This window comes from Nerophis ophidion, linkage group LG20, assembly GCF_033978795.1.
Source record: "Nerophis ophidion isolate RoL-2023_Sa linkage group LG20, RoL_Noph_v1.0, whole genome shotgun sequence".
Classification (NCBI taxonomy): domain Eukaryota; kingdom Metazoa; phylum Chordata; class Actinopteri; order Syngnathiformes; family Syngnathidae; genus Nerophis; species Nerophis ophidion.
The window spans coordinates 31,008,597-31,030,965 of record NC_084630.1 but is presented as its reverse complement, the minus strand read 5'-3'; the positions used below and the strand labels follow the sequence as shown (position 1 = coordinate 31,030,965).

Genomic DNA, 22,369 nt, shown 5'->3' with positions numbered 1-22,369 from the left:
GATGGAGAGATTGCGTCTTTTCATGAACCGGAAACACCAAGAAGCACCACCTTTAAAATCATCCAAGTGAAGTTCGCTTGCTGGCGCTGTTGCCTTCATTGGAATAGTGATGGTAAATAAATAAATGATAAATGGGTTGTACTTGTATAGCGCTTTTCTACGTTCAAAGTACTCAAAGCGCTTTGACACTACTTCCACATTTACCCATTCACACACACATTCACACACTGATGGAGGGAGCTGCCGTGCAAGGCGCTAACCAGCACCCATCAGGAGCAAGGGTGAAGTGTCTTGCTCAGGACACAACAGACGTGACGAAGTTGGTACTAGGTGGGAATTGAACCAGGGACCCTCGGGTTGCGCACGGCCACTCTTTCACTGCGCCACGCCGTAGTGTGTGTGTGACTATTGTTGAGACTTTGACTTTAACTTCAATAGAGCCATTCTTATTACTTCATTGATTATTATCTGGAGTCGTGATTGTATATCTTGTTGTAGCGGTCGTTGATTTTCACGAGAGGGGCCCAGAAACGGACTGCACGGCATCGTCGTGTAAGTACGCCCTTAAGATTTGCATCAGTAAAGCACATCTTGACAAAGTCTCACACATGAACATGCTTTTGCAAACATCTTGTTAGCTTTCTAGGGAGCTACTGGGCTTCGTGCCGTCACAGTCCTGCACGGTGTCAGATGTGGACTTAGAGTCACCGGGTGTTTCTTCCGAGCGCTGCTCTCCATCCGGGACCTTGTCGTCTTCTTGCGGGTAGAGCTCCGGGTAGCGCTGCATGCACTCCTGCATGGCCGTGAACTGATCCAGGCACTCGGAGCCTTTCACCTCTTCTTTACTGTAGTGGAAACACGAGAAGGCCTCCTTAAAGTCGATCCCACAGGGACCACTGGCCATCCCGCCCAGGCAAGGGCAGTTCCAGTTAATGTCGCCACTGGGAAGAATCAAACCTCGCTCCTCATAAGGATCGTTGGGGTCTTCGTACTGACACTTCTGCTTGCTGCTCTCTGCTCAACTACCCACTGTTCCAGTTTGTCCTCCAACTGTTGCCATCTTGCTTTGTTCCCTCAAACTCTGTGTTGTCTTCTTTACTTGGTGCAGGTCATCTTGTTGCTTCCTCCACCTAAGCACCATTGATTCATTTATGTTCAATTCTCTCGCTGCTGCTCTATTTCCGTGTTCTTCTGCGTGACTTATTTCCTTGAGTTTGAATTCTGCGTTGTACGCGTGTCTTTTAGTAGGAGCCATTTTGTGGTCGTCTTTACAGAAACACACAAATGAAATGAATCGGATTAGCCGCGCGCTTCTTCTTCTACGGGGGCGGGTGCTTACCTTGGCGGTTGCGTACCGTAGAAGAAGAAGCGCTTCCTCTTTCCAGGTGGGCGGGCGCATACCTTGGCGGTTGCGTACCGTAGAAGAAGAAGCCCTTCCTCTTCTACGGGGAAAAAAGATGGCGGCTGTTTACCGTAGTTGCGAAACCTAAACTCTATGAAAATAAGTATTTATATTAATACAAATATAAGGCGCACCGGGTTATAAGCCGCACTGTCATCTTTTGAGAACATTTTTGGTTTTTAGGTGCGGCTTTTAGCACGGAAAATACGGTAATTGGATAAAAAACACATTTAGCATACACATACGTTGTACTGAAAGCAGCGCAGCAAAAGATACACACTAAGAATCGAATACAAGGGACTGTTGGAAATAAGGAATACAATTCCGTGGAACAAATAGGATATAACCCCAAAGGGAATAAGCGGTAGAAAATGGATGGATGGATGGATTGGAAGGTTTGAAATGCAGGCCAGTGTTTCTGATAACACTAAGGACCTGCAGAGAAGGCCTTGCTGGCCCTGGCAGACCATCACTGCTACTCAACAATACATTTGATGAAATGCAACTAATAACACATTGAAGAGGATGCAAGATACCTTACATACTTAATTGTATTCCTTTTTTATGTATTATTTTTTAAATTGAATTTGTAATGAACAGAACAGAAAAAAGCATTTGCATGCTCACTAAACTGGGGTCTAAAGACAAATGTCTTGTTATATATTTGACGTTTTGCCCGACGTCATGAACAATAACAGTATGTTTTCGTCTATCTTTTTCATAGTGTAGTTTACAAAGAATCTGCAAAGCATTACTATTGTTTGAGCTATAATCCATAACACTAACATCATATGTGCATAGACCATACTTGCCAACATTGAATTTGGGAGAGAGTGTGTGTGTGTGTGTGTGTGTGTGTGTGTGTGTGTGTGTGTGTGTGTGTGTGTGTGTGTGTATATATATACATATCTCCATTCATCCTTTTCCTACCGCTTATTCCCTTTGGGGTCGTGGGTGGCGCTGGTGCCTATACCTCAGCTACAATCGGGCGGAGGGCGGGGTACACCCTGGACAAGTCGCCACCTCATCGCAGGGCGATATATTAGGGCTGTGAATCTTTGGGTGTCCCACGATTCGATTCAATATCGATTCTTGGGGTCACGATTCGATAATTTATCGATTTTTTTTTTTTATTCGATTCTCGATTCAAAAACGATATTTTTCCGATTCAAAACGATTCTGTATTCATTCAATACATAGTATTTCAGGGGGATCTAACCCAGTCTGCTGACATGCAAGCAGAGTAGTAGATTTTTTTTTTAAAAAAAACCTTTTATAATTGTAAAGGACAATGTTTTATCAACTGATTGCAATAATGTACATTTGTTTTAACTATTAAACGAACCAAAAATATGACTTATTTTATCTTTGTGAAAACATTGGACAGTGTGTTGTCAAGCTTATGAGATGCGATGCAAGTGTAAGCCACTGTGACACTTTGGTCCTTTTTTTTTAATTTTTATAAATGTCTAATGATAATGTCAATGAGGGATTTTTAATCACTGCTATGCTGAAATTATAATTATTATTGATACTGTTGTTGATAATATTCATTTTTGTTTCACTACTTTTGGTTTGTTCTGTGTCGTGTTTATGTCTCCTCTCAATTGCTCTGTTTATTGCAGTTCTGAGTGTTGCTGGGTCAGGTTTGGTTTTGGAATTGGATTGCATTGTTATGGTATTGCAGTGTAGTGGTTTGTTGGATTGACAAAAAAAATAAAAATAGAATTTTTTAAAAATGAGAATCGATTCTGAATCGCACAACATAAACGATTCGATACATATATGAATCAATTTTTTCCCACACCCCTAATATATATATATATATATATATATATATATATATATATATATATATATATATATATATATATATATATATATATATATATATATATATATATATATATATATATATATATATATATATATAGACGTACTTGAATTACATTGTTCATCAAGGGACGGCGTGGCGCAGTGGGAGAGTGGCCGTGCGCAACCCGAGGGGCCCTGGTTCAAATCCCACCTAGTACCAGCCTCGTCACGTCCGTTGTGTCCTGAGCAAGACACTTCACCCTTGCTCCTGATGGGTGCTGGTTGGCGCCTTGCATGGCAGCTCCCTCCATCAGTGTGTGAATGTGTGTGTGAATGGGTAAATGTGGAAGTAGTGTCAAAGCGCTTTGAGTACCTTGAAGGTAGAAAAGCGCTATACAAGTACAACCCATTTATTTATTTTTATTTATTATTTATCTACACATATACACACAGAACAATCCTCTCTACTCGTTGTATTTAAAAATGCAATGCTTTGAAGGAGCATAAGTATGGGCAGCATCTGGGATTAGGAAAGGAGTGAGTTTAGGGTTGAATTGTCCATCCCCGTTCTATTCTCTGTCACTATCTTTTTTTGGACATTACTACATGCCGTTGTTTTAAAGCAATGCATGATGGGAATCCGGATGTTGTGTGCCAGTGTATTAGCGTGCTGGCTGGAATAAACACACACTGAGAAATAGTTCCGTGCCTGCCTTTTTTATGGGTGTTAGATAAACCTATGTATCACAGAAACATATAATAGTCTTCTTCTTGTTGTGTGCGCAGTTGCGCACTGAGCTCCAAAAGCCGTAGATGTTATAATGTGACTGGGGCGGCTCGCTGTTTCTATGGAAGGAAAGTGGACGTGACGACAGTCGGTCCTCACTCAGGTCCGGCTGGAAATCAGGAGAAATCCGGGAGGATGGTTGTCCCAGGGGATTTTTGGGAGAGGCACTGAATTTCGGGAGTCCCTGGGTCAATCCGGGAGGCTTGGCAAGTACGGCATAGACGATGCTTAAAATGAAACAAAACCACTGTATATTTTGATTGAAATCAGGTCATACTGTATTTAGAGGATGAATTAACCCAGAATAATACACAAATAGATTAGGATATCATAAAGGTTTTAGTAATCAGATCTTTAACACAAATGCATTTCTTTTTTGGTATTTCAGATCTGGTATTTATCTTTGTCAAGAGCTACTGCAAAATAATTTACTTCTAACATATACAACACCATCATAATAGCATGTTTTAACCCTGGACACAAATATGTGAGCATATATTGACCTACATTGGAATATGTTAGCCTCTTTATTGCACAAAATTGATTGAAAAAAAAATGCCCCTGAATCTTTACATTTTTCAATGAGTGGCCGTCGGTGGAAAAAGTATGGACACCAGCTGTTTACTTTGATTGTATTTGGTCAGCTGACACACAGTAACTGAACTTACACGCACTGTTTTTTTTTACTAATGTACTGACCAAACAATTAATGATGTTATAAACAAATGTTACACTGTTTTATTCACTATTCCGAATGCAGCAAATGTTCTTCTTGTTTACATCGTACACACTGACCGATGATAAGAAAGAGCGATGTCAAATTGTGGTTTGGACATATATATAAAAATATCCTGATGATTGAGGGAACCCCTCATGAAACAGTTCTGTAGAGATGAAGTAGTCTTGTGATTTTTCCCACACCTACATATTGCACTCTACCACGGTATCGAGCACTATTCTCTGGATAATCCAATCAAGACATATATATAACTATATATATATATATATATATATATATATATATATATATATATATTTTTTTTTTTTTTTTTTTTACCAGTACATTCACTAATTTGAGAAAATAAAATCAGGCTTATAGGATGTGGCATACTTGACCCAGTTTTCCCTGTTTGACGTAAATGTCTCCGATTTATAATTAATAAAATAAATTATCTTCTCCATTGTATAAATGTCCATTGTGATTTCCATCCATTCCCTCAAAGTTGGGCTCTCCTGGGATATCCATTTTCTAGTAATGGTCTTTTTACAAGCCACTAGTAGGATATTCATTAAGTGTTTATCTTTTTCCCAGCCAATCCCGAGGTACATGTCCGAAGTACATGTACATGTCTTTCAAGGGGTATTTCACGTTTGAAAATATCCTGTAGAACTCGGTGTATCTCTTTCCAATAGTCCTAGAAAACACGGTGGTGGTTTGCGTTTAGGTTCCCACAACTTCTCCAACACACAGGGGAGTTATTATTGTGAGACTTCTGAGAAGGTGTCACAAACAATCTGATCAAACTTTTCTAGCCAAGCTCCCTCCACTTGGGTGAGCTGGTACAAGTCCATTGATATTTCCATATTATTGTCCATTCTTCTTCAAAAATAGTTATCAGTCGATCAATCAATGTTTACTTATATAGCCCTAAATCAGGAGTGTCTCAAAGGGCTGCACAAGCCACAACGACATCCTCGGCTCAGACTCCACATCAAGGCAAGAAAAAAACTCAACCCAATGGGATACAATGAGAAACCTTGGGCGACCGGTTCAATTGACGTTGAGTGGATCTAGAATAATATGGTGAGAGTCCGGTCCATAATATCCATCCATCTTCCTCCGCTTATCCGAGGTCTGGTCGCTGGGGGAGCAGCTTAAGCAGGGAAGCCCAGACTTTACTCTCCCCAGCCACTTCGTCCATCTCTTCCCGGGGGATCCCTTGGTGTTCCCAGGCCAGCCGGGATACATAGTCTTCCCAACGTGTCCTGGGTCTTCCCCGTGGCATCCTACCGGTTGGACGTGCCCTAAACACGTGCCCAGTCCATAGTAGATCTAACATAATAACATGAGAGTCCAGTCCATAGTGGATCTAACATAATAGTGTGAGAGTCCAGTTCATTGTGGCTCTGACATATTGTGAGGGTCCAGTCCATAGTGGATCTAACATAATAATGTGAGAGTCCAGTCCACAGTGGATTTAACATAATAATGTGAGAGTCCAGTCCACAGTGGATTTAACATAATAATGTGAGAGTCCAGTCCACAGTGGATTTAACATAATAATGTGAGAGTCCAGTCCATAGTGGATTTAACATAATTACGTGAGAGTCCAGTCCATAGTGGATCTAACATAACAGCGTGAGAGTCCAGTCCAAAGTGGATCTAACATAATAGTGTGAGAGTCCAGTCCATAGTGGATCTAACATAATATTGTGAGAGTACAGTCCATAGTGGATCTAACATAATAGCGTGAGAGTCGAGTCCATAGTGGACGCATCATAGTATTGTGAGAGTCCACTCCATAGTGGATCTAGCACAATATTGTGAGAGTCCAGTCCATAGTGGATCTAACATAATATTGTGAGAGTCCAGTCCATAGTGGATCTAACATAATCATGTGAGAGTCTAGTCCATAGTGGATCTAACATAATAGCATGAGAGTCCAATCAATAGTGGACACATCATAGTATTGTGAGAGTCAACTCCATAGTGGATCTAGCACAATATTGTGAGAGTCCAGTTCCTAGTGGATCTAGCATAATTTTGTGAGAGTCCAGTCCATAGCGGATCTAACATAATAATGTAAGAGTACAGTCCATAGTGGATCTAACATAATAACGTGAGAGTCCAGTCCATAGTGGATCTGACATAATAGTGTGAGAGTCCAGTCCATGGTGGATCTAACACAAAATTGTGGGAGTCCAGTCCGTAGTGTATCTAACATAATAATGTATGAATCCAGTCCATAGTGGATCTAACATAATATTGTAAGAGTCCAGTCCATAGTGGATCTAACATAATAATATGAAATTCCAGTCTATAGTGGATCTAACATAACAATGTGAGAGTCCAGTCCATAGTGGATCTAACATAATAACATGAGAGTTCAGTCCACAGTGGATCTAACATAATATTGTGAGAGTTCAGTCCATTGTGGACACATCATAGTATTGTGAGAGTCCACTACATAGTGGATCTAGCATAATATTGTGAGAGTCCAGTCCATAGTGGATCCAACATAATAATGTGAGAGTCCAGTCCATAGTGGATCCAGCATAATATTGTGAGAGTCCAGTCCATAGTGGATATAACATAATAGCATGAGAGTCCAGTCCATAGTGGACGCATCATCGTATTGTGAGAGTCCACTCCATAGTGGATCTAGCATAATATTGTGAGAGTCCAGTCCATAGCGGATCTTGCATAATATTGTGAGAGTCCAGTCCATTGTGGATCTAACATAGTAATGTAGAGTCCAGTCCATAGGAGATCATCTTGAGTGTAGACAGGTCCCCAACTGATGCACAGATGAGTGGTCCATCCTGGGTCCAGACATTGGACAGCTAGTGCATCATCTGTGGTCACCGAATCTGTGTCCCCCCTCTCCTCGAAGGAGAAGGGGGGCAAAGCAGAAAAGAGACGGCAGATCAACTGGTTGAATAGGTGGGTCTATTTAAAGGCTAGCGTATGCAAATTAGTTTTAAGATGGGACTTAAATGCTTCTACTGAGGTAGTCATATCACTTCACCTTGTAAATCAAATGTCTGGTATAAACAAAACTTTGCATCTGATTCTAATTCGTTTGAGATTCACCTGTATTTTCGAGGGCCCCTGTCAGATATTTCGATCAAGCAAGTGAGTCCCCTTTCTACTTCCCCCCGACATCTTGCCTAAGCGGCGCTACCAGTCCCCCGCCCATTCCCATTACCACCTTTGCCCTCCTCTGTCTTTGCCTGAGTACGCTGAGACGTGTCAACAGGAGAGGCGTGGGTGTGGGAGGCTCTCGCACGGTTCACGGCTATCGCATGTGGCCCCCGGCAGCTATGCAGCGTGGCAACCATCTGTCCGCATGTCACACGGTGCCTGGAGCTCTCACTTTCTCTCTCTCTCTCGCTCTCTCGCCATTTTCCTCTTTGCCCTCTTTAATTATTGCATGTCTTCTGCAAACATGGCTATCGCTGTGCTGGGAGGGTATGGCATCCCGTTGAACGAGGAGCCGGTTCACTTAAAAAGACCACACTGGAGGGACAGCAGCTTGATAATGCAGCGTTCATAGAAAGTGTGTTTTGGACACACCTGAGCTGTGTGAGCTTGACCTGCACATTCCAGGCTCTGACATAATGTTTGTCTTTACAAAGATGACAAGCAGCATGTATTATAGGGATTGTAGTCTGAAAGCCAGGGAAGAGACGGGGGCGGCAGCACCCTTCACACACCAGTGAGTGGCAGTGTGCGACTGACACAGTGCAGGTAGACCACCTTCAAGCACCCGTGTGTGTAAGGATGCAGACTTTTTTTGTGTGTGTGTCTGCACAATCAAAAGTGATCATCAATGCATGCATGTGTGTTTATAGTATGATTAGAATATACATGCTTTTTGTGGCCTTAAGCAAACATTTTGCTTGTGGGTGTAATTCGGTCTTTAATATCATAGGGCTGACCGCAGCCTGGTGAGTGTTGTACAAACCCCGTTTCCATATGAGTTGCGAAATTGTGTTAAATGTAAATATAAATGGAATACAATGATTTGCTAATCATTTTCAACCCATATTCAGTTGAATATGCTACAAAGACAACATATTTGATATTCAAACTGATAAACATTTTTTTTTTTGCAAATAATCATTAACTTTAGATTTTGATGCCAGCAACGCGTGACAAAGAAGTTGGGAAAGGCGGCAATAAATACTGATAAAGTTGAGAAATGCTCATAAAACATTTATTTGGAACATCCCACAGGTGTGCAGGCTTATTAGGAACAGGTGGGTGCCATGATTGGGTATAAAAGCAGCTTCCATGAAATGCTAAGTGATTCACAAACAAGGATGGGGCGAGGGTCACCAATTTGTAAGCAAATTGTCGAACGGTTTTAGAACAACATTTCTCAACGAGCTATTGCAAGGAATTTAGGGTTTTTACCATCTACGGTCCGTAAAATCATGAAAAAGTTCAGAGAATCTGGAGAAATCCCTGCACGTAAGCGATGATATTACGAACCTTTGATCCATCAGGTGGTACTGAGCCAAAAAACAACATCAGTGTGTAAAGGATATCACCACATGGGCTCAGGAACACATTATAAAACCACTGTTAGTAACAAAAGTTGGTTGCTACATCTTTAAGTGCAAGTTAAAACTCTACTATTCAGAGCAAAACCCATTTATCAACAACACCAAGGAACGTCGCTGGCTTCGCTGGGCCCGAACTCATCTAAGATGGACTGAGGCAAAGTGGAAAAGTGTTCTGTCGTCTGACGAGTCCACATTTCAAATTATATTTGGAAACTGTGGACGTGGTCTCCTCCGGAACAAAGAGGAAAATAACCATCCGGATTGTTATAGGCACAAAGTTCAAAAGCCAGCATCTGTGATGGTATGGGGGTGTATTAGTGCCCAAGGCATGGGTAACTAACACATATGTGAAGGCACCATCAATGCTGAAAGGTACATACAGGTTTTGGAGCAACATATGTTGCCATACAAGCAATGTTATAAGGACACCCCTGCTTATTTCTGCAAGACCATGCCAAGCAACGTGATACAACAGCGTAGCTTCGTAGTAAAAGAGTGTGGGTACTTTCCTGGACCTGCCTGTATTCCAGACCTTTCTCCCATTAAAAATGTGTGGCGCATTATGAAGCCTAAAATACCACAACGGGGACCCGGATTTTGAACAACTTAAGCTGTACATCAAGCAAGAATGAGAAATAATTTCACCTGAAAAGATTCGAAAACTGGTCTCCTCAGTTCAAAAACGTTAACTGAGTGTTGTTAAAAGGAAAGGCCATGTAACACAGTGGTAAAAATGCCCCTGTGCCAACTTTTTTTGCAATGTCGCTGCCATTAAACAAAGTTAATGTTTATTTGCAAAAAAAAAAAATGTTTCTCAGTTCGAACATTATTCAATTGAATATAAGTTGAAAAGGATTTGCAAATCATTGTAATTTGTTTTTATTTACGAATTACACACAATGCCAACTTCACTGGTTTTGGGTTTTGTTGTTTCAGCCAATATACTATATACTGACTGAGTTTCCTGATAATTCTCTGGGTTTTGTGTTCGTTCCTTTCCTGCGCTCTTATTTTGGTGGCACTTCCTGCTCTGTTGGGGTTTTTTTGTAACCGCTTTACGCCTGCCTTTGAGCACGTTTCCCCTCACCTGTTTTCTGTTTGTGATTAGCACTAATTAAGACGAGCTTGCGACACCATGGGTTTGTCGGGAAATTATTCTTTGTTCACGGCGTGGCGCAGTCGGGAGAGTGGCAGTGCCAGCAACCTGAGGGTGCCTGGTTCAATCCCCACCTTCTACCATCCTAGTCACGTCCGTTGTGTCCTTGAGCAAGTCACTTCACCCTTTCTCCTGATGAGTCGTGGTTAGTGCCTTGCATGGCAGCTCCCGCCATCAGTGTGTGAATGTGTGTGTGAATGTGTGTGTGAATGGGTGAATGTGGAAATAGTGTCAAAGCTCTTTGAGTTCCTTAAAAAGGTACAAAAGCTCTATACAAGTACAACCCATTTACCGTTCACGGGTGACAATCGACTATCCAAGCTTTGGTACGCACTACTTTGTGGACGCCATCTGCACCACCTACGTAGTAAGTGTTGCTGTTTTCCAGCATTTTCCTTTTGTTGTTTTTTCTGTTTTAATTAATACCTTTTTGTTACTGCACGCTGCTTCCTCCTTCGTCTCCAGCCGCAAAATTCACTACAAACTCCGGCATCTTCCACAACGCTTGACAATATCAAAACTTCAAATTGAATATAGCTCCGTAAGAAATAAAATGTATTGTTACCATGAGGCAATTCAGTCCATCGAAGTAGAACAAGCAAACGAGCATGACGACCAAGTCTACGGAAGTAACGGCTTGTCGTAATCATGAGAACGAGGAGTGTGAGCAGAGCCAAAGCACAGGAGATGTACACGACTGGAAGGATGAATCACCAGGAAGTCTTTTGTCGCCGAGTGATTGGACTGGAGAGCCTAAAGAGTATTGAAGAGATGAGCATCAGGTGTGCGCGCGGGTGGCTACGCCCTGCGACCAGGAAACCAGGCACTGCAACTAAAAGAAGATAGATGGCAGTGAAGCTGCCAGATCATGACAATAATACTGTAACATCTCTTTCTCTTTCTGGTTCATCAGGTCGGTAGTTCATTCTTCACACATTCTTTACTTACTCACTTGCTCATAATCATAATCAGTAGTTGTGGCCCTCAAACAACCACATATGGTGTTAATGCCATGGGGCCAGCACTGAGCATGTATGACTGTGTTAGTATGAACCCAGCGCTTGGACCTGGGCAAGCCGCTTGAAAGAAAGTGGGAGAAAACCACAATATTTTCCTGAAGGATTCCAGTGGATTAATGGTCCTACCATACCTGGAAATGTCCAAAGATCTAGGGTCTTTAGCTTATAATTTCCTCTCTGGGTCCTCAGCACTGAACCTGGTGTGTTGTTTTTGGCGGTCCGCAGAAGGACCAGATCATCTCATGGACACTGATACTTTCCTCTGGGATCCATTCTCCTCTCCATTTGATGGAAGCCAAAAGGGGCCTTGTGTCTCCACAACAAAGTTTTTGAGTGGAAAAAAAAAAAAACTTCCCTCAGTTCAACCGTTTGGTTCCGACATGGGACGACATAAACCCTGATCAGCAAAGAAAGGGTTTTATGTTGTGTGAATTAAAGTGACATGTTCTTACTCTTATACTGTATTTTCAAAGTCACAAATCATCCCCTTGTTTGTCCCGGTCACTGATCTTTCTGTGTACTATACTAGAATCCCAAAGTCCAGAGCCTCATTGTCACATTCCCACCTTATGACCTAACGGCTGCATGTATGCATTAAACAGATGTGGCTGCCTATGAAAGGCCTGAAACAGGATAGGGCAGTCCATAGCCTTTAGGCTGGTCTTCTCTGGCCCTGGAGCTGGGGGCCGGGGGCCTCCGGGTCCAGAGGGCAGAATAAACAGGATAAATCTAAAAGCGTGTGCGTGAAAGGGAGACAGACAGAGTGAGAGAAACACCCCTTTGCCATGTGCAACCTATAATATTCAGGCAGGCTTCCATGTCAGCATGAGTACAGTGTGTCCATTTTATGCTGAGCACAGACAAAAAAAAAAAAAATCCACAATCTGGACACCTTTTCCAATGTTTAACAAGAGATTTCCCCAAACTTGTTCCAATGTTTTTGACTATTTTCGTTCAAAGACGTTTACCATTTATCAAACTAACTTGCATGATCTAGTTTAGGTCACATCAAAGAACTGTTCTTTACTATCCGTACTTTACGATGTCAGTGTGACTACTGTCCGTAAATGGTTTGGGAGTGTCATTGAATCCTTTTACACTGGTAACACCTCGGTTTTGAGTAGTATATTTGCCAAAAAGTGTTTGTTCAATATACCATCACCTACTCAGTGGCCTAGTGGTTACAGTGTTCGCATTGAGATCTGTAGGTCGTGAGTTCAAACCCGGCCGAGTAATACCAAAGACTATAAAAGATGGGACCCATTATCTCCCTGCTTGGCACTCGGCATCAAGGGTTGGAATTGGGGGTTAAATCACCAAAAATGATTCCCGGGCGCGGCACCGCTGCTGCTCACTGCTCCCCTCACCTCCAGGGGGTGGACCAGGGGATGGGTCAAATGCAGAGGACAAACTTCACCACACCTCGTGTGTGTGTGACAATCATTGGTACTTTAATTTTAACTTTAACCATCTTGTTTACCCAACAGCTAAACAAACACACAACAGACTGTTGCGATCCGTGACTCGGATCTTCACATGTTTATTTTTCCATCTTTGTTTCCTTCTCTTTCTGACCCACTTACTTCCTGTTTAGTCCGTTACCATGGTTACACATTGATTTCACCTGCTCATTGTTTTCTACACACACCTGGTTCTACTTGATTACTCCCTATATAAGCCTTCCTCTTTTCCTTGTTCAATCTGGGTCCATAATGTGCTCTCATGCAACAGGTGACGACTGCTACTTCTCTATGCTTATATTCACGCTAGATTCTTACGCTAAGCCACTTGTTTATTCCAGTTTACGTACTGATGATTTGTTTTATCTTTTTGTGCCTACGTGCCATTTTATTTGTCTATTTGTGCTTCCTAGTTTTCATACTAGCGTTTTTGGTTTGCCTTTTTATTAGCTCCAGTATTTCTGTTCAGAGCTTTTAAGATCCTACCTTTGTTGTGTTCATGTCAACGCATCCTCGAGGGAATCGAACCCGGCAACTCAATGCCCACCAGTCATTACACAGACTAGTCGAGCCTATCAGGCTATGTCTACACTAAACCGGATAACCCCTTAAACAAATAAATATTTAACCTAAGCCTCGTGTCAGCCACACTAAACCATCGCTTAAGAATCTCCTCGTTGGATATTTTTTTTACACGAGTAAGTGCGGCGTGTATTTCTTCAATCTCCGGCTCTTAGTTTTGTATGGACTCATTGATCGTTTACAAACTGAGTTCGAAGAGGAAGTGACGCCAGAAAGACCGCGCCACAGCCAGCTTTATAACAACCGGAGTAACCACTGGAAATATGAAGGCGAGTCATCCACACATGCCCGTGTTTCTCCTTCTTCTACATGTACAGACGCTTGTGGAAATCACACATGAATACTTTGAGAAGAAAACGTGCGATTGCAGCTATTTGGGATACAACACATCTCAAGAGACAAGAGAACTTTCGAATGTCCAGGTCAGCTGTGATCCTACTTACCGAAAAACTTCAAAGGGGAACATTATCACCAGACCTATGTAAGCGTCAATATATACCTTGATCTTGCAGAAAAAAAGACCATATGTTTTTTTAACCGATTTCCGAACTCTAAAAGGGTGAATTTGGCGATTTAAACACCTTTCAATTGATAGCCTGTCGAGAGATGACTTTTCACCCGTGACGTCACAACATGAAGCAATCCGCCATTTTCTCAATCTTATTACACGCACCAAGTCAAATCAGCTCTGTTATTTTCCGTTTTTTTCGACTGTTTTCCCGTACCTTGGAGACATGATGCCTCGTGGATATTCTGCGACACTCAAAGCAGATGCATTTTCAACAATAAAGTCAACGAAATCTGCAATATTGAAAAATAGACCACCACCGAATCTGCCCGAGTGCGAGCTATTCAGGGACGACGGCAGTCTCTTCCCGCAGACGAGCAAGGTAAACCCCCTGGATATGATTTATGACACTTATTTTTCTGTCTCATTTTGTCCACCAAACTTATAAGGTTGTGCATGAATGCACAAAGGTGAGTTTTGTTGATGTTATTGACTTATGTGGAGTGTGCTAATCAGACATATTTGGTCACGGCATGAATGCAAGTTAATCAATGCTAACATGCTATTTAGGCTAGCTGTATGTACATATTGCATCATTATGCCTCATTTGTAGCTATATTTGCATACAGCCTTTCCCTCCACCCACATTTAATGCCAAACAAACACATACCAATTGTTAGTTAGAAGGCGATCGCCAAATTCGTCCTCGCTTCCTCCCGTGCCGCTGTCTGTCGTGATATGGCTCAATAGCTTCAGTTCCTTCCTCAATTTTGTTTTCACTACCTGCCTCCATACTCCAACCATCCGTTTCCATACATGCGTAATCTGTTGAATCGCTTACGGCGCTGAAATCCGAGTCTGAATTCGAGCTAATATCGCTATACCTTTCTGTGCTATCCGCCATGTTTTTTTTCTGTGTGGTCACGCAGTGACGCCACAGGATAATGGACGGGTGGATATAACGACGGTTAAAATCAGGCACTTCGAAGCCGTTTTTCGGGATATTGCGTGATGGGTAAAATTTTTAGAAAAACTTTGAAAAATAAAATAAGCCACTGGGAACTGATTTTTAATGGTTTTAACCCTTCAGAAATTGTGATAATGTTCCCCTTTGACCATTTGTCAAAGGAGAGACAACGAGAATGCGGTCTCTCCTGGATTTGATAAAAAAAAAAAAGGTTGCGTGTGCTTTGTATTACCTGGCTGACGAGGGAAGACTACGGAAATAAGCATTCGGATTGGCAACGCAGACTCTATCAGTTATTGTCTGCCATGTATGTCGTGGACTCAGTGTCTAGGTCCAGAGTATATAAAGTCACCAAAAATGAATGGACAATGAAAGTGAGGGCAAAAGAGTGAGGAGTGTCCTGACCAGATATCTAGATCCCTAGTTTGATTGATGTAAAATGTTCTTTATCGCATTGTTTGCGTGTCTAATAACGTTTGATTAATTCATGATGTCTCAGGTGTGATTCACTACAATAGGGCCCCGCAGCACACTGGATTCCAGTTCATTGAAATACCAAAACACTGGATATTGTTCAGATAAGTTACATTTAATTTAAGAACTTACACACAAAGCGAATGGAATGGGGTAGAGGATCTTAAACGACCATTGTGTGTGTGTGTGTGTGTGTGTGTGTGTGTGTGTGTGTGTGTGTGTGTGTGTGTGTGTGGTCAAGGATAAGGTTAGGTGGGATTTACCCTAGATTACCTTAGTGGAGAAGGCGCCTTGGTCTGTGGAATCGAGTGCCCAGGCAAAGAATGTCAGTCTTGCCGTGATATTAATACACTGCATGTGTTCAACTATGAGAATTAAAGGTTATTTTATTCTTAAAGGGGAACATTATCACAATTTCAGAAGGGTTAAAACCAATAAAAATCAGTTCCCAGTGGCTTATTTTATTTTTTTATTTTTTTTTATTTATTTTACCCATCATGGAATATCCCGAAAAAAGGCTTTAAAGTGCCTGATTTTCGCTATCTTTAAATCCATCGTCCATTTTCCTGTGACGTCATTTAGTGATGCCAACATGGTGGATAGCACATCAAGATATAGCGACATTAGCCCGGATTCAGACTCGGATTTTAGCGACTTAAGCGATTCAACAGATTACACATGTATTGAAACGGATGGTTGGAGTATGGAGGCAGATAGCGAAAACGAAATTGAAGAAGAAACTGAAGCTATTGAGCGAATAGCTATTGACGCTTTTCGGCGATCACCTTCTAACCAACGATTGAGTGTCACAGAATGTCCATACATCTCTGTGCCATGTCTGCCTTAGCATCGCCGGTAAAATGTGCAGACAAAACGATCGGGACTTTCACATCTTGTGACACTGGAGCAACTTAAATCCGTCAATAGGTAAGTGTTTGTTTGGCATTAAATGTGGGTGGAGAGAAAGGCTGGATGCAAATATAGCTACAAATGTACATACAGTTAGCCTAAATAGCATGTTAGCAACGATTAGCTGGCCGTCATGCCGTGACCAAATATGTCTGATTAGCACATAGGTCAATAACATCAACAAAACTCACCTTTGTGATTTAGTTGACTTTATGGTTGGAAATGCATCTGCAGGATATCCATACATCTCTGTGCCATGTCTGCCTTAGCATCGCCGGTAAAATGCGCAGACCAAACAATCGGGACTTTCGCATCTTGTGACACTGGAGCAACTTAAATCAGTCGATTGGAAAGTGTTTGTTTGGCATTAAATGTGGGTGGAGATAAAAGCTGGATGCAAATATAGCTACAAATGTACATACAGCTAGCCTAAATAGCATCGATTTGCATGCCGTGCTAATCGAAGCACACTCCACGTAAGTCAACTTGAATCCGTCCCTGATCGTGTTGTTACACCCTCCGACAACACACCGGCGAGGCATGATGTCTCCAAGGTACAGACAAAAGTCGAAAAAAGGGAAAATAACCAAGCTCGATGTTTGTAATGTGTTTGAGAAAGTCAGTTCGGGAATCGGTTAAAAAAATATATGGTCTTTTTTCTGCAACATCAAGGTATATATTGACGCTTACATAAGTCTGGTGATAATGTTCCCCTTTAGCCCTTTATTAGTTTCATAGCAATTGCTGCCACATTTGTTTTTTCAATTCATGTGCTCATTCTGTAACGCAAAGAAATAGATAAATAATAATACATAAATAAATATTAAAGATAGATAAATACAATATTAAATCAAAGCTCTCATGAATGAATTAAGTTGTGATCACATAATTGATTAATGATATTCATTTGTTTGGATTTAAAATAAAATATATCAAGAGTCTTCTTTCTTGACGGATATAATTAAAATTTTAAGCACTACCAGTGTGACAATTTGTCACTTCACTTCTGGTGGTGGTTCCTTGTTTGGTGTTTCTTTCCTGTCGGTGCTCTTTTTTTTTGTTCCCCATCCTGAGTGTCTCCCTGAGCATACGTTTCCCTCACCTGTCCCTGGCAGCCAGGCGCACCTGGTTGCAGTTGCCAATCAGGCGGCTATTTATGCCTGCCTCGCCTTTTCCTCACTGCTCGAGGATTGACTGTTGTATATTTAAAGGCTCTTACCTGCACGTCGTTGTCCTGGTTCCTGCATCTTGGAGTCATAACTACCGCAGCCATGCGAGTGCCTGACAACTCGTACCAAATTGGTACTTTAAAAACAGCGCTAGTGCCTGAGCCAGCACTTAAAATTTTGAAAAGATGCACATTTAAAAAAAACAAACAACAAAGCTTTTTTATTTTTATTGAGTTTGTGACATTCAAGTTGAACAAACTACTTTAAGGACGTGAATTTTTTCGCAACTTACTGCGAGGATTGTTTTCCCGAGAAGCAATCAGACTTGACGGTAAGAACATATTTAATTTTTTACTCAAAAAGGGTACAAACAAAAGGCGCTCACAATGGAGGCCCAAAACTTAATGCAGGGAACAATACTAACACTAAGGCAGAACTATGAACGTGAAACAAAAACTCTTACGGTGAAGAGAACTATGATATGGGCCGAACAAAAACAAGAGATCCAACATGGGCAGAGCAAGAAATTAATACTGTAAGTTTAGTAATGTCGCCAGGCCGACTATCTGGCAACTACAGGCTTAAATAGTTCTATCATGATTGACAACAGGTGCGTGTGTCTGGACACCTGCAGCAGGTGAAACTCATGCCACCATGGCAACCAAAACAAACAAGAGTGCACAGAAACAGGAACAAATGGAGTCTTAAACAAACAGAACATAGATAAACAAAACATGATCACAGAACATGACAACTAGTTATTTAGATACTTCAATTATATAAATGGTAAGTATTACAATCAACATTAAAAAACACTGCATGATGTACAACAAATGGAGCGTGCAAAAAACAACTTACTTTTGGAATAATCAAATGCTCGCTATAACCGTCATTGGTGCATAATAAAGAAGTGTATTTATGTTATTGTAGCTAATGGCTGAGATCGCTCTGCGTCTCTAATGGTGTTCTAAGGGCGACTGTTGGTGTTAAGGTTGGCAAAAAAAATTACAAAGAGCGTCAGACTCTGTGTGCTTTTTGTCGGGACAATACGTTACTTACAATAAGGTTACTTGGACAAAAATATCAACGTTAAGAACTTGTTGGGGGTGGATGGGTTTGCGTTTCTTTTAGCACTGAAACGGATTACCAATGGCTTCTTGTTGAGAGATGGAATCAAAATTTGGTGCCCATCCATAATTTGTGAGTTATAGCATTTTGATAAAGAAGTTGAGAAACATTGCTGAATAAAATATATAAATCACAGCAAAATAGGACGGTGGAATCATGTTTTAACTTGCACTTACAGATGTAGCTACCAACCTTTAGTTACTTGCAGTGGTTTTCTGAAGTGCTTCTGAGCCCATGTGGTGATATCCTTTACACACTGCTGTCACTTTTTGATGCAGTACCGCCTGAGGGATCGAAATGCTGTAATAACAATGCTTACCTGCAGTGATTTTTCCAGATTCTCTGAACCTTTTGATGATACTACGGACCATAGATGGTGAAATCCCTAAATTCCTTGCAATAGCTCGTTGACAAATGTTGTTCATTTAAACTGTTGGACAATTTGCTTACGCATTTGTTCACAAAGTGGTGAATACATTTGTGAATAAAATAAATAAATTACAGCAAAATACGCCGGTGGAATCATGTTTTAACTTGCACTTACAGATGTAGCTACCAACCTTTAGTTACTTGCAGTGGTTTTCTGAAGTGCTTCTGAGCCCATGTGGTGATATCCTTTACACACTGCTGTCACTTTTTGATGCAGTACCGCCTGAGGGATCGAAATGCTGTAATAACATTGCTAACCTGCAGTGATTTCTCCAGATTCTCTGAACATTTTGATAATACTACGGACCATAGATGGTGAAATCCCTAAATTCCTTGCAATAGCTCGTTGACAAATGTTGTTCTTGTAAACTGTTGGACAATTTGCTTACGCATTTGTTCACAAAGTGGTGACCCTCGCCCCGTCCTTGTTTGTGAATGACTGAGCATTTTTTGGAAGCTGCTCTTATATCCAATTATGGCACCCACCTGTTCCCAATTAGGCTGTTCACCTGTGGGATGTTCCAACTAAGGGTTTAATGAGCACTTCTCAACTTTCTCAGTCTATTTTGCCACTTGTGCCAGCTTTTTTGAAACATGTTGCAGGTATCAAATTCCAAATCAGCTAGGATTTGCAAAAAGTAAAGTGTTCCAGTTCGAACGTTAAGTATTCTTCTTTGCAGTCCATTCAATTGAATAAAGGTTGAAACACATTTGCAAATCATTGTATTCTGTTTTTATTTACTAATTACACAACGTGCCAACTTCACTAGTTTTGGGTTTTGTAGTGTAAACACTACCAAATGTAATAATCCATCCATCCATATTCTACTGCTTGTCCCTCTTGGGGAATCGGGGGGTGCTGGAGCCTATCCCAGCTGCATTCAGACAGAAGGCAAAGTACACCCTGGACAAGTCGCCACCCCATCACAGGGCCAACACAGACAACATTCACACACCAGGGCCAAATTTACTGGTACATTTATTTGGAGTCAAACCTAAAATTAAGCCACAGGTTTCAATCAAACAGCTGATGGGAAAAAAATATTATTTAAAGTCCAAACACTTTGTAGGACTTGACAAAAAGGCAAGAAGAGCACATTCAACTTAACGGCAAAGACTACTTCCTGGCAAAGGTGACACACTGTATTCTATAAAATACTGCCATCTAATGTCTTGAAATTTCAACTGGATGTAAATGTCTACTATATCATACAGTATAATACAATATTTGCAAATGAGAAACAGAAATGTAAGAACATTAAAAAAATATGTTTGTACGGTATTTTATACCACGATACTGATGAATCATGTTCGATACTATACCGCCTCTAAAAAGTATCGGTCAACTACTGTGATTATGTTGATATTTTTTGACATCACATTATCTTAAATTTTTTTTTATTTAAAATAATTTTCATAAACTCAGGAAATACGTCCCTGGACACATGAGGAGTTTGAATATGACCAATGTTTGACCCTGTAATGACTTGGTATCGGAGTGATACCCAATTTTGTGGTATCACCCAAAACTAATGTAAACTATCGAAACAACAGAAGAATAAGTGATTATTACATTTTAACAGAAGTGTAGATAGAACATGTTAAAAGAGAAAGTAAGCAAATATTAACAATATATGAACAAGTAGATTACAAATTCATTTTCTATCGCTTGTCCTTAATAGTTTTGACAAAATATCCATCCAGCCATCCATTTTCTACCGCTTATTCCCTTTTGGGGTAATAGAATGGAATAATTATACAATATGTTACTGCATTTGTCAGCAGACTAAATTAGGAGCCTTAGTTTGCTAAAAGACGGATTGTCTTGTATGTTCTATTTTATTGAAGGACAAATGTGCAATAAAAAACGTATGTTTAATGTACTGTAATATTTTTTGTTCAAATAAAGCTAATAATGCAATATTTTGTGGTCCCCTTTACTTAGATTAGTATCAAAGTATGGACATAATTGTGGTACCGGTACTAAAATATTGGTATCGGGACACCACTAAATGAACAGCACGACACAGTGATAAATGTTAAGTTTTAAAAATTTTGATTTTATTTTTAAAAAGAGTGGATCGTGAGATCGACAGGCATATTGGTACGGCGTCTTCAGTAATGCGGACGTTGTACCGATCCGTTGTGGTGAAGAAGGAGCTGAGCCGGAAGGCAAAGCTCTCAATTTACCGGTCGATCTACGTTCCCATCTTCACCTATGGTCATGATCTCTGGGTCATGACCGAAAGGATAAGATCACGGGTACAAGCGGCCGAAATGAGTTTCCTCCGCCGGGTGGCGGGGCTCTCCCTTAGAGATAGGGTGAGAAGCTCTGCCATCCGGGAGGAGCTCAAAGTAAAACCGCTGCTCCTTCACATCGAGAGGAGCCAGATGAGGTGGTTCGGGCATCTGGTCAGGATGCCACCCGAAAGCCTCCCTAGGGAGGTGTTTAGGGCACGTCCAACCGGTAGGAGGCCACGGGGAAGACCCAGGACAGGTTGGGAAGACTATGTCTCCCGGCTGGCCTGGGAACGCCTCGGGATCCCTCGGGAAGAGCTAGACGAAGTGACTGGGGGAGAGGGAAGTCTGGGTTTCCCTGCTTAGGCTGCTGCCCCCGCGACCCGACCTCGGATAAGCGGAAGAAGATGGATGGATGGATGGATGGACATTTAACATTTATTCACACATATGAACAGACACACACCAAAAACTGGTATTGTTGAGTACCAGTATCGATTTCACATATTTTTCGGGAATTTGGAATTGGTACCGTATTGATTGAAATATGAAAGGTACCCATCACTAATTACAATACTTGAGGGCCAAATGTTTTGATGACACACTTACGTTGTTTAAAAAAGGAAGTAATTTTCACCATGGAGGGTGCGACATACATTGATGAATAAATAAACTTAATGAAAGCATTAAAACATTCACCACGGTTGATGTATAGTACCTTTGTTGTTCGCATGTTGCAGCCAGACACAGCACACGACTGCAGTACCGCTACGTCGGACCGAGCCACCATTAGCGAGACTGACAACCACCAAGCCGCAACACTCTAACTAGCCCACAGCCTCAGACCCATCTATTCTCAATATGCCATATTCTTATTCATTTTTCCCCCCAAAACCTGACACTGCAATCTGATGATGAACCAGGCCCATTATTTTTGTGCACCAGCAGGAAGAGACTAAGCCCCGAACGTCGAGCCTTCCAACAACCAACATTATCCCTCTATGTCAGAGGTTGGTAATATCCGAGCAGTCTGG

General features: G+C 41.3%; 1 protein-coding gene across 1 annotated transcript; it reads right to left on the bottom strand.

The window, feature by feature from the left end:
- Positions 1–427: 427 nt before the first annotated feature.
- On the bottom strand, positions 428–8,066 carry LOC133539251 (mitochondrial intermembrane space import and assembly protein 40-like). Its single transcript, XM_061881423.1, has 2 exons — positions 7,934–8,066; positions 428–984 (listed from the first exon to the last, which is right to left on the bottom strand). The coding sequence occupies exons 1-2, from the start codon at positions 8,064–8,066 to the stop codon at positions 635–637; spliced, it is 483 nt and encodes a 160-aa protein (XP_061737407.1). The 3' UTR covers positions 428–634.
- Between the last annotated feature and the right edge of the window lie 14,303 nt (positions 8,067–22,369).

What these genes read in the sequence shown, in the direction of transcription:
- LOC133539251 (XM_061881423.1), bottom strand. Translation starts at nt 8,066, where the DNA reads ATGGTTGCCACGCTGCATAGCTGCCGGGGGCCACATGCGATAGCCGTG. An exon ending in GACAGAGGAGGGCAAAGGTG is followed by an intron (nt 985 to 7,933) that starts GTAATGGGAATG and finishes GTCAGTACGAAG; the next exon opens with ACCCCAACGATCCTTATGAG.